Below are 12,931 nucleotides of genomic sequence, written 5' to 3'. Positions count from 1 at the left end.
ACCCTCTCTACTTGCCACATTCCATCACTTACTGAAGTAGATTTGTCTCAGTCATTTAAAAAATTATTCTTCTCCAGAGGCCAGAAGGCTTGCTGAAAAAAAAACCTCACAAAGCAGTCCAGTAGATTGTGTGGAGAAATCTGGGGAACATCTGAGGAGCACTTTGACTTCTGGACAGTTGGAATTACTACTAAAAACTGAAACTTTAAAGGAGGAATAGAAAGTGGTGCAACACAAGAAGTACCAATAAAGCTTTAATAAAAAAACAAAACAAAAACCAAACCCCAAAACTTGCTGAATGTTTTTCAATCTCGCTGTATTATGCTGTTGCTTAGCTGGGTCAACCTGCTTGATCATCTGAAGCGCTGCAAGGAAGGAGATACCCAGAATGCACAGGTGAAACCAAGACCCACATCTTACAGCCACACACACAATAGCAACTGACCTGGTTCATTTTGTGACACTGACTTAAACAGGGACCCTGTTCTCCTTGGCCCACTTTTTCATGATGCGAACAACGTATTCTACTTGAGAATTACCAGTGCTCTTCAGAAGATGCAGTACTTCTCGTATAGTCTCTCTACAAAGGTGAAAAGCAAAGATTTAAATGAGGGTAAGACCCAACTGATACAATAAACAATTACTCACATCCAAACTATTTTGCAAAACATCGTTCTTAGAAAGAGAAGTCCATGCATCTGCAGAGCAGGAATAGGTAAAATTGCAGAGTAGTTGAAAACCCAGGGGATGAAATTAAAAAAAAAAAGTCTGTATACAATTGCAACAGGGAGAGATATTAAAAATAAAAAATCTGCGAAATGTGATTAGTTTGGAGTGTAGTGTCCATGCATGTGTGTATTTATATAGAAATCTTTACTTTTGCAAAACAGTTCCCCAGAACAAAGCAAACTTTTTTTTTTCTTTAATGCTACTTGCTAGTCTTCAGTATGGCAACATCTAGCTTAATGCTGCCAAAGCACCTTACACATAAATACAAATGACGTGGAAATGAACATTACCAATAGGATAAATCAGTACAATGCTGCAGTTTGGCAGCTACTTTAGAGCAAGAACTTGTTGAAAAACAGGCAAGCTATGTGTATTTTACTGTATCTACTGTATCTACTGCAGTAATTGCTAAAAGGACACTTGAAGGGTGCAGTAGTTAATGAGATTATTCCGGCAGAGAAGGGAATACAGGGAAGGTGTAGAAGCCAAGATACACACCTATCAGTCATGTACAAAACAGCAACTCTGGCCAGGGGAGAATGGCCATCTGGCATCACAGCAGAATATTCATGAGGGAACAATTCTTAAATACAGCCTCACTACTCTCTCTCATTCTTCTATCCAGTGAAATGGGCTGAAAGCAAAACTATCAGTAACAGATAGTTTCCTTTAAGCTTTCATCAAGTAAGTGTATTTGTCTGACATGGACAGTGTCTTCAGAAAGAAAATTTTAGTGAAAAAACAGTCTCATCTACTAATTTTTTAGAGAAATCATGTCCTTCCTACAGCACCGAGTGAATGTTTCCTTAGTTCTGTTCTATGAACTTTAAAATGTCATGGGACAGTTTTCCATTCTTATGCCATCAACGTGAAATGAGGTTCTTTTTCCTCAGTTCATGAACATACTACATTTATAACTTAGCTTTTCCAAGTATAACGACTAACGTATTTTGGTTTCCTACAGTTCATAGCATTTGCTGGTAAGTTATTCTCCACCATATATTCTATAACTGTTGGTGTGGAAGATACGCTTCAAATTGAACACTGCATATGGAACTACTGGCCAGAGTGTCTATTATCTGAAAGGTCAATAAAGAATTGGAAGAGGATGCATATACCTAAAGCTAAGTTTATGATTCTGGCTTACAGCTAACTGGAAATAGGAAAAGAACAAAATAAATTCAGATACAACACAGAATACTCACTTAGCTTCTCGGCCAGCTATGATCATTTGAAAGACACCCACACAAGCACCTCTCTTGCCTTCCCAGTATTCAGGATTACTGTCCAATCTCTCCAGAACATCAAACGCTTTGGCTGAATAGTAAAACTGACGCATCTGCACAGAAAATGAAACATTATTCCTGACTATACGACCATCTTTCAAAAGGGGATTAAAAGTTTTGAGCTCAGTTTTCTGAAATCAGCAGTAAGTCATAGAAGCGATGTGCATTTTCCTGTTTTTCTGCAGGCAGCAAGTGACACAGAACAGGCACATTTCAGTTCTACGTAGGGAAACAGGTGATATTATAACATTACTTGTCTATGTCTTTGAACATATTCTAGACAAACTGCTCTGTGAACTTTATTAGTTGGCAATGATCAGCACTGTTGTTTTGATCATATACAGATAACATTAGCTTAAAGAACTTCTTTTTTATGAGGTGTCCTATCTAGTGTTGTACAGACTATAACAAAGTCCTTGATAGAATATCAACTTCAAACTAGTCCAAACATTTGAAAACGGAACCACTTTTCCTCATGTAGAGATGGTAACAGAGACATATTTGGATGTCTTTTGAATGAGTAATAATTCCCTTTTCTTCACATAAATGGTGATTTTAATGACAGCTGACTGGCAAGGACTTAAATGGATGGGAATAAAGATAGTGAGTATAAACAGTATCAGATGTGTCAGCTAAGAGGAAAAAAAATGAATACTGATCTCTCCAAACTGGCATCTGATCTAGTTCCATTAAGCAGATACCAGTTTAATGTCTTCCTTCTATCTGACATAAAAACAGGAAATGCTTCACCCCAAGTCATGTGCTGTTCCCTATATGGATAAGATGGGCTATTGCATGAAAAGCAGCAAGAAATTAGCCACAAGTCCTGTATCCCAGCTTTCTCACTGAACAACAACTATCAGCATAGCAACGGGGTATCCAGCTACACCTGGTTGAGGACACTGTTGACCTTGCTCCATCCATGTTCATTCAGCATTCTGTTGAGTGAAGCCTGGTGCGACTGTCTTCTTAAGTTACAGCTATGGAGCTGTCTGTGGACCTCCAATATAATACAGTGTTTCAGAAACAACTGGAAAACGCTACATGAACTCAAACAACTTGGGCCTTGCCATTCAGTGGAAGAGGTACAAACAGCTGGTAGCGTAGAAAGATGAGTTATAACACTACAGTAATAGTTTTTGAAATTAAATCCCTTGGTCTTTGGAGCAGTCATTTATGGCCATATGTAGACATATAATTAGGCTGAAAAATTTAGTCCTGTAAGAGCTGTTTATAAGAGCTCAAGATAAATCCAAAGCGTGGACCTGCTTCTCCTCTAGAGTACAATAAGGTTTGGAGAAGAATTTAGGCAGAGTAATAACTGATTAAAGTGAGACTTAAAATGGCCTAGAGAGAGATTTTATAGAAGGTCTGATCGTCAACTTGCTTTCACAAATCAGAGCTATGGGAAACACCTGAGGCATAGCCCCTTGCTTGAGCAACAAAACTTTTAGGGTGAGATGGTGGATTGAATACTTGAAAGACGTGCAAGAGGTGATTCGCTCCATTTTAGAAGAATGCTTTTGAGGTCCCAAGATAAATTTTCTGACTTTCAGTTATGTGTTTGTTAGGATTTTGGGAACATGTTACTTTGTCAGATGAAGGAAAACAGCAGAAAAGAACGTTACAGATAGTATGCGGATATTGCTGCCCTTTGGAGAGCTTGGCTGAACTGAGAATCATTGGGAGGTTTTCCAATAGGACTCAGTTTACTATCTTTCCTCTATGATGGCAAATTTGGTCACTGTATCTCTAATAAGTCTTTGCTAATAGCTGCTAGCTCTTGTGTATTCACTTGCATTAGGCTCCACTGAACCAGCTTCATGAACTTTACACCTGTGATCTGTGTTCTGCTCTTCTCACATCTGCCTTCTTAAAACAGTGAACTACTATATTTGCACAATCACAAAATTACAATCTGTCTTTATATTCTATATTTAATTTAAATTAAATCTAAAATGGTTGCTCCCCAAATAACTTCAGTCCACCTTCTGGCTCTTGCCAATACATTCTGAAAAGTGGATGGAAAAGTGTCGTGGTGAGACACAGGCCAAAGTACATCCTTTTATCCTATCACCAAGCTGCTAATCCTCTAGGTCCCAACACAGTGCAAGCATCCTTGTAGATGGCATAGAGGATGCCAGATACAGAATCCTGTTATTGTCTACTGAAATCTTGCACAGCAGTACTGCATAGGACAACCAATTTTCCTTTCTCCTATAGTGCCATTTACAATCCTCTCAAAAATGTTTTCTTTATATGCCTCTACATCCATCCTGCAGATGAAGCTCTCACATTTTCTTTCCATGCTTTGCAGAACAGCAAAAAACCTTGAATCAGGGTTAAGTCTCACTGTGCATTGGCACCATTTGAAGAATTAGATGTTAGGAATTTAGTCAGAATTGTAATCAGCTTCCCAAGATCTCTTCACTATTAACATAGCTTTGTATAAACTAGAATTTGGAGGTGTGCCAGCAGTGTATTAGCATGGAGCACCAGAACTAGTAAACACAATCTAGAAGCTTAGTACAAGTAAGGTAGCATGTATTTTATGTCTGGAACTTAACAGTGTGGATGACAGTGTTGAGTGTGTATGGATAAGAATTAAGGGGAAGGCCAATAAGGCAGACATCGTGATGGGAGTTTGTTATACACCTCCCAATCAGGATGTAGAAACTGATGAAGTATTCTATAAGCAGCTGGCAGAGGTCTCACAATTATCTGCCCTTATTCTTGGGGGGGACTTCAACTTCCCAGATGTCTGCTGGAAATACTACGCAGCAGAGAGGGAACAGTCATGGAGGTTCCTGGAGTGTGTGGAAGACAACTTCCTAACACAGCTGGTGAAGGAACCAACTAGGGGAAGTGCCCTACTGGACCTACTGTTTGTTAACAGAGAAGGTCTTGTGGGGGATGTAAAGGTTGGAGGTCGCCTTGGGCAGAGTGATCATGAAGTGATAGAATTTTCAATTCTTGATGAAGTAAGGCGGGGAGCCAGCAGAACTGCCACCTTGGATTTCCGAAGGGCAGACTTTAGCCTGTTTAGGAGCATGGTTGAGAGTGTCCCTTGGGACGCAGTTTTGAAGAGCAAAGGTGCCCAGGAAGGCTGGGCATACTTCAAGCAGGTGCTCTTAGAAGCACAGGAGAAGGCCATCCCCATGTCTCGAAAAACGAGCAGACGGGGAAGAAGACCAGCCTGGCTAAATAGAGAGCTTTGGCTGGACCTCAGGAGAAAAAGGAAAGTTTATATTCTCGGGAAAAGGGGGCTGGCAACTTATGAGGACTATCAAGATATAACAAAGCTATGGAGGGGGAAAATGAGAAGGGCCAAAGCTCAATCAGAACTCAGCTTGGCCACTGCAGTTAAAGACAATAAGAAGAGATTCTTTCAGTATATCAATAGAAAAAGGAAGACTAGGGAAAATGTAGGCCCACTGGTGAATGAGACAGGTGCCCTAGTGGTGGAAGACACAGAGAAGGTAGAGTTACTGAATGCCTTCTTTTCTTTGGTCTTCACTGCTAAAGCTGTCCCTCACGAATCCCATACTCTGAAGGCAAAGGAGAAGGTCTGGAGAGAGGAAGATTTTCCCTCAGTTGAGGAGGACCGGGTCAGAGACCACTTGGCCAAGCTGGACATTCATAAGTCCATGGGCCCTGATGGGATGCATCCGCAAGTGCTGAGAGAGCTGGCAGATGTTATTGCTAGACCACTCTCCATCGTCTTTGAAAGGTCATGGAGAACAGGAGAGGTGCCTGAGGACTGGAGGAAGGCTGACATCACTCTGATCTTCAAAAAAGGCAAGAAGGAGGACCCAGGGAACTACAGACCCGTTAGTCTCACCTCTGTCCCTGGGAAATTAATGGAGCAACTCATTCTGGATGTCATCTCCAAGCACGTTGAGGAACAGGAAGTTATTGGAAGTGGTCAACATGGATTTACCAAGGGTAAATCATGCTTGACCAATCTGATAGCTTTCTATGATGTTATAACTGGTTGGCTGGATGAGGGGAGAGTCATAGATGTCATCTACCTTGACTTTAGCAAGGCTTTTGACACTGTCTCCCATAACATCCTCATTAGGAAGCTGAGGAAGTATGGGCTAGATAAGGTGACAGCGAGGTGGATTGAGAGTTGGCTGCGGGACAGAACTCAGAGGGTTGTGATCAGCGGCACAGAGTCTAGTTGGAGGCCTGTAACCAGTGGTGTCCCCCAGGGGTCAATACTCGGTCCAATTTTGTTTAATATATTCATTAATGACCTGGATGAGGGGACAGAGTGTATCCTCAGCAAGTTTGCTGATGATACCAAACTGGGTGGGGTGGCTGACACCCCAGAGGGCCGTGCTGCCATCCAGCGTGACCTGGACAGGCTGGAGAGCTGGGCAGAGAAGAACCTAATGCGGTTCAACAAAAGCAAGTGCAAGGTCCTGCACCTGGGGAGGAAGAATGTAAAGCACCAGTATAGGTTAGGGGCGGACCTGCTGGGAAGTAGCTCTGAGGAGAAGGATCTGGGGGTCCTAGCAGACAGTAAATTATCCATGATCCAGCAATGTGCCCTTGTTGCCAAAAAGGCCAATCCTGGGCTGCATAGATAAGAGTGTGGCCAGTAAGTCGAAGGAGGTCATTCTCCCCCTCTACTCTGCACTGGTGAGGCCACAACTGGAATACTGTGTCCAGTTTTGGGCTCCCCAGTTCAAGAGGGACAGGGAACTGCTGGAGCGAGTCCAGCAAAGGGCAATTAAGATGATTAAGGGATTGGAGCATCTCCCTTATGAGGAAAGGCTGAGAGAGCTGGGACTCTTTAGCCTGGAGAAGAGAAGGCTGAGGGGAGACCTTATTATGGCATACAAGTATCTAAAGGGTGGGTTGAAGGAGGATGGAGCCAGGCTCTTTTCAATGGTTCACAGTGACAGGATGAGGGGTAATGGGCACAAGTTAGAACATAGGAAGTTCCGTTCAAATACATGGAAAAACTTCTTTACGGTGAGGGTGACAGAGCACTGGAACAGGCTGCCCAGGGAGGTTGTGGAGTCCCCTTCTCTGGAGATTTTCAAGACCTGCCTGGATGCAGTCCTGAGTAATATGCTCTAGGCAATCCTGCTTTAGCAGGGGAGTTGGACTAGATGATCTCTAGAGGTCCCTTCCACCTCTGAAAACTCTGTGATTGTTCTAAAATGCCCAGAGCATCCCTACTAAAGTGGACATTGTCTTGTCTAGCTTGACTTTTAAAAATATTAGACAGCTTAGTCTACCCTCATGTCTTTAAAAGTCCTCCTCTAGAAAAGGTTCAAAAGAACAACTGTTATGTGTTAGCAGGGATCCCTCTGCAGACAGTTAAGCTCACCGTTTTTTCTGAGTAGTTTTATTCCTAATGACTACACACAGCCCGTGTCTCTTTGCCCCACTTGGGCAGATAGAACAGTAGTTGTGGGGATTCTCCTTCCATTTCCGAATGATTAACGAAGGAGTATCTCCCATTGCTGTTACAAGCTTTAAGGAAATAACAACACTGTCCCAGAAAAAAATGCAGCATGAGGCTCCTTGCTGAATCTATGCTAGATTTTTTTTTCTTAAAAGTTTCTTCTCATTTCTACCAACAACGAACCCCTAGTAGGAGAAGAAACTTATTCTTATTGACAGCTCAAGCATGCAGTAATTTACCAATGTTTATCAGTGGGTTGTCTACCAAGGCGGCCTATAGGTTAAAATACTGACTAATCCTTGCCAACTCATCTACGTTATTAGACATCCCACTGTTATAAAAGAAAGTTCACTAGGGATGACAATGATGAAAAGTATCCACAAAATGGCTGTTGGTACAATCACTGAATTAACATGCTGTATACACAGTTCTAAAGAGAGACTCACTTTGTAGCAATCATTTGCAATGAGCTGCAATAGGTTAAAGGACTCCCCTGAGGTCTCCATCTTCAGATAGAGCTTCCAGGCCAGCTGTGGTTTCTTATTCATAATATCTGCAATAACAACAAAAAGTTGGGATTGTGAAAAGAATATGGCATGTACAATACTGAATGACAGGTGGAATAAATGTTCCTAAATTTCTTTGCTTAATGTAAATGCATGCCTCACCCTGTGAGCATGAGGTTAGGAAGGGAAACTTGTCCTTATCTTCCACCTTACTAGCAGTAACAGCCAATTCAGAGAACACCAATGTCAAGAGGAATAATTATGACATTTACATCTCAACTTATATTTCACAGATACAGCAATAAGCGCAACTGTCATGATTTCAGATGTGATTAAGGAACACAGTGGAAAGCATTAGAGAAATTATTTTATGCAGGACAATGAACTGTGGCAATCCATTTAGATGTTGAGATTTAGGATTATGTATTCTTACACACAGAAAAAATTTAATTGGCACTGAACCGAGATCTTTAATACTTGGTGCCCACCTCAATCTAAACATTCAATTCCCATGATGGTGAGGTGGGGTGGGGTGGGCAAAGCCCCTCCAAGCACAACAAAACTTGCCATTACGTGTCTGCTAGAAAAAATGTTTCCAAATTCCTGAGATTTTGTGCTGGTGTTAAATTTGCCTACGACTAGAATTTTTCATTGGCCTTTAACTTTAAACATCATTACTATACACAATTAGAAGTAAAAGAATCTGAATTTCCATCTCAGCTAGCGGAAAATCTACTAGGGTGTTTGAACACAAACAGTTCTAAAATTTGATTTTCTGGAGATAAGAACCCATTAGGTTTAAACTGAGGTTGATATTGTTAATTCCAGAATCATTCAAGTACTGGGAGAATAGAAAATGCAATTAAGCATTCCCTTCTTTTTCAAGTCTTACCAGCTACTCACAGAGTAACTGGCTGTTCACACACAGACCACTCGTGCTCTTTCAAAAGAGAGACTGTTGTGGAATGGGTGGCAATCATCAACAATAAACATGTAACACCAAATCACAGGATTTATAGATACTTCGCATTTAGGAGACAGCAAGACATCAAATCAGATTTTTTCTATCATCAGCTCCGAATACCACACATAGTGGCAAACAGCCAGGTCTTAATTTCCGAAAAACAACCCATTTATCTAGAGAAATGGAGTACTGTGCTAATTCAGTGTTTTTTTGTCTTCTCTTCAAGAAGAATTTAGTATAAATAGTACAATTAATATTAAACAAAAAATACTGTCCAGCATCCAAAAAAAGATGCATCTCTAGTACTTTTTGCCCTTTGAAAATATTTCAGCATTGAATTGTTTACAACTCAATACCTAATCATACTCCGGCATGAATGTATTATAATGCTTTGTAATTTCTACAGCAGCTTTTATCCAGAAGGATCTAATAGTAATTTACGTACTTGACACAAAAAGATCACTATATTCATCACTGAACAGTTGTTTCTGCAAAGAATTCTAGCAGCTGTTTGGAAATGAAATTCAAAATTTTAAGACAGAAGAATACAGCAACACTACTGAAACTTCAGCAGGAATTCAGATTGGCAAAAGGCACAATTAAAGAATAAATAGCAACTCCTATGAAAGAGCTAGAAAATTTTAAATTGATAAGATGGTGTTAATTCTACTTCTTGTATAATAAGTAGCACCTTCAAACAATTCTGCATCCCCAGATAGATATCAAAGAACTGCTATAGCACAGAATCAAAGGGATGAACACTGTCTACTGAACAACCGTAGATTCCCTTTGCAATGGGACTTCTCCCATCACAAAGAAAATCACATAAACCATTCACATATAAAATTCTTAAACACAACCAGGTACTGCAGCTTAGTGAAAAAGGAAATAAACTGACACATCCCAAAACTGAGTCATAGATAGGCATCCATAGATGTGATGTGCCCGTCTGGAAGATCATGTTAGAGATGTTGACCACATCTGTGATATGGCATAATGTCCCAAAACGTACATATTTACATTCCTAGTACAACTATTGAAAATTGTTTGATAACAGAACATTTTCTATTGAGGCACTGTAAGGAAAACAAATTAGCCTTGGGAGTCTCAGACTTGAGTCATGAGAAAGGCCCACCTCTATACTATTTTGCATGTGGCATTGTAGCTATATCTGTACTGAGGTGTACTCTGCAATATTTTAAAAACTGGTTCAGAAAAATTAAATAAAATTTGCCATAGGATATTAAACATAGGAAAGTTTTCTGGGTTCAAGGAATGAATGGAAAAGTTTTTGGAAGAAAAAACATGCTGGAGATTCTAAAGGACATCCCTCAGGCATAGGAGTTGGGACAACAGGAAGAGTAGTGTGGTAGGAAGAAAAACATCATGTATGCTTGCCTGATTCTTCTCTTCCCTAGACATCTGATATTGGCTACTCATGGAGGTAGACAGACCCTTGGACCTGACCCAGTATGGATGCTTCTATTTGGTTTTACTCTGAACATTTTAGAGTTGTAACTCAGTCTTTTAAGACAGAAAATCTTCACTCAAGCAACTGAACAGACAAGAAAAAGGTTCACTGATTAGGAGAAAACTGCATTGACGAAACTGTAACAGCATTGCACTGAAGCAGTAATTGCTTACTAAAGCCAGATGTATGAAAGGTGCAATGACTACCCACGCTATAACTAGTGCAATCAGATTTTCACTTTCATAGTCCTGAATCCACCTATAACATTAAATTCAATTAGGAAAGTGGATTGCCAAGACTGATGCAATAGAGGAGGATCTGTATTCTGCAATGTTGAAAGTGAAGTGACTCACAGCAGCGAGCTAGCCAGCTAAGGTAAACAAAATCATTCTTTATCTTCTCACTCTGGATCAAAAGGAACACCTGCAGGAAGAAGGAAAATAAAAGATTATACATGCATGTACTTTTAAACAAACAGAAGGCAGACCTGCCTCGTTTCAACATGCAGCTAAGGCTTAAGCCACACGAACAACTGCTTCAAGAGAAGAGTTAGGGTACGCAAGGGCAGCGTAGGGGCATCTCTCTGTGTCGGGCAGGTGGAGGACTCAAACAATGTCATGCTTATCAAGGGACTTCTGCAGCTTCAAAACGCCGAGCTGTGCGGAGGGTGCGGCCTGCTCTGAACAAGTGCCAGTGGGCGGCCATGCAACACAAACAGCACAAAGGAACACTGGGCCTGTGGGAAAAGCTATTTGGAATATGTTTGTTTAGAAAGCAATGCAAGCAATTACATTAGCATCTTCTTGAAATACCAGAAGTTTCACATTTTTATATATATATATATATGAGCCTTTCCTCTCCATACATGTCAGAGATCATTCCAGGTCAGCAATAAGCCATTTCTATCCATTTTGGTTTCAGTAAGGTTCCAAGGCAAAACATTTGTCGTTTGTAACTTACTGTATAAATACAGGTTTATTACATTCTACATCTAAAGGGATGTGTGTGGGGAAGTTATACATTTTAAAATGTACTCTGGCTTTACTCACAGCAAAAAAATCCCAACCTATTTATGCCTCTCTGCAGGTATATTTGTAACTATACTAGGATGCTACTAGCAAACTCAAAATACCTCTATAGGAGCAGATGTATGTACTGGAACGGTGACTTCCACAAATTGCTAACATTTTTATTGGTTAAACATTGCTGACCCTCTAACTTTGGACGTGGCGAAAAAAAAGAGCAGCATTATCAGTGTAAGTAGCACTGCATCATAGGTTTTATTTCATTATGTCCAGGGAGGTAAGCTTTTTAATAAGTTAATAAGTGCTATATGTGGAGATATTTTACAAGATTATGAGACACTGGGGAAGGGTGATCTTTATATGAAAGTGTCATCACAGGCAAAGATCAGACATTAGGACAGACTAATCAATTTAATTACATAATCCTGTTATTCAAACACATCAGCTACATAACACTAGTTTATATAGAATCATTTGTAAGAATGTAAGAGGAAAAATGTGGATTAACAGTAGTTTACACCTCTGTGTTTCTTTGTTGCCTGACTGCAGCCAAAGCTTACTTATAGCATTATCATTTTTATCAGCATAGCCTGCTAGCATAGTTTTAAGATATTCACCTGCATTTTCATTAAGCTAACTAAATTAAGGTAGGTTAACTGAAATATATATCAATTTTGCCTGACAGTCTTGGATATTTTTCTTAAAGAGAGATGCAATGTCAGGTCACAAATTAAGGGGGTGAGTACTGGGGAGAAAAAAAAAAAAAAAACACAACAAAAAAACTCAGGGGTGCTCTGTTGTCAAGAAACCTGAAGACTTAAAAAGTTAGAAAGACAGGAAAAACAAACAAACAAAAAAACCCAAACCAACCAAACCTATATGATTCACTTTAGACTATGTGGTTGGGTTTTTTTTTCTGGCTTGTCTTTTTTCTGGTCTTGTGGAAAATGTTGCTTCCATCTTCATAATAGCTATTTGCTTTCGCATATTTTAGTTGTAATTAAGTTTCTACTGCACATAGACACAAAAAATGCTGTATGTAGAAGTTAATCTCTTCCAGCTGCATCTGGATACTGCTGAATAAGATAGTGAGCACTTCCTCTTTTCCTCCCACATCTCCCAGAGGAAGAAACTTATTTTTTTTTAAACACAAATTTGTAGGGACACCTAAAGCCCTTAACTATTCAGTGTCTTTTACTCAGCATGTCCTAGTCAGTCAAGAATAATAAGACTGCCTGGGATCCCAGACAAAGCATAGGAAATCTGATTAAGAGGGCATTCTTTGATCAATTAGAGATAGCTGCAAGCACTCTTGTGATGTACTGCAAGCAGCATGATTCCCCATATACCTCACATTACAAGATTAGCAAGATAATCTTTTCTGAATAGTGTTCACTGAGAGTTTCAGTTCCTCTAAGAAGGGGAAGACGATGTTCTGCTCAACCTGCTTATTTTCAACCAACATGAAGATTTGGAGGGAGAGAAAAGGAAGGAAAGAGGAGAGTATGTGGGAAATGTTTCCGTTGTT

At 40.1% G+C, this 12,931-nt stretch overlaps 1 protein-coding gene across 1 annotated transcript in view; it reads right to left on the bottom strand.

Annotated features, from left to right (window-relative positions):
• Positions 1-216: 216 nt before the first annotated feature.
• Positions 217-12,931, bottom strand: part of IFT56 (intraflagellar transport 56) — a 51,902-nt gene continuing 39,187 nt past the window's right edge. Inside the window, exons 15-18 of the mRNA XM_082498706.1 lie at positions 10,732-10,801; positions 7,884-7,990; positions 1,935-2,068; positions 217-580 (exon numbers count right to left, since the gene is read on the bottom strand). Of these exons, the coding sequence (XP_082354832.1) occupies positions 469-580; positions 1,935-2,068; positions 7,884-7,990; positions 10,732-10,801 (423 nt within the window). The 3' untranslated portion in view covers positions 217-468. The remainder of the gene's footprint in view (positions 581-1,934; positions 2,069-7,883; positions 7,991-10,731; positions 10,802-12,931) is intronic.

This window comes from Vanellus vanellus, assembly GCF_965231255.1.
Source record: "Vanellus vanellus genome assembly, chromosome: 1".
NCBI lineage: Eukaryota > Metazoa > Chordata > Aves > Charadriiformes > Charadriidae > Vanellus > Vanellus vanellus.
This window is presented reverse-complemented; position numbering and strand designations above follow the sequence as displayed.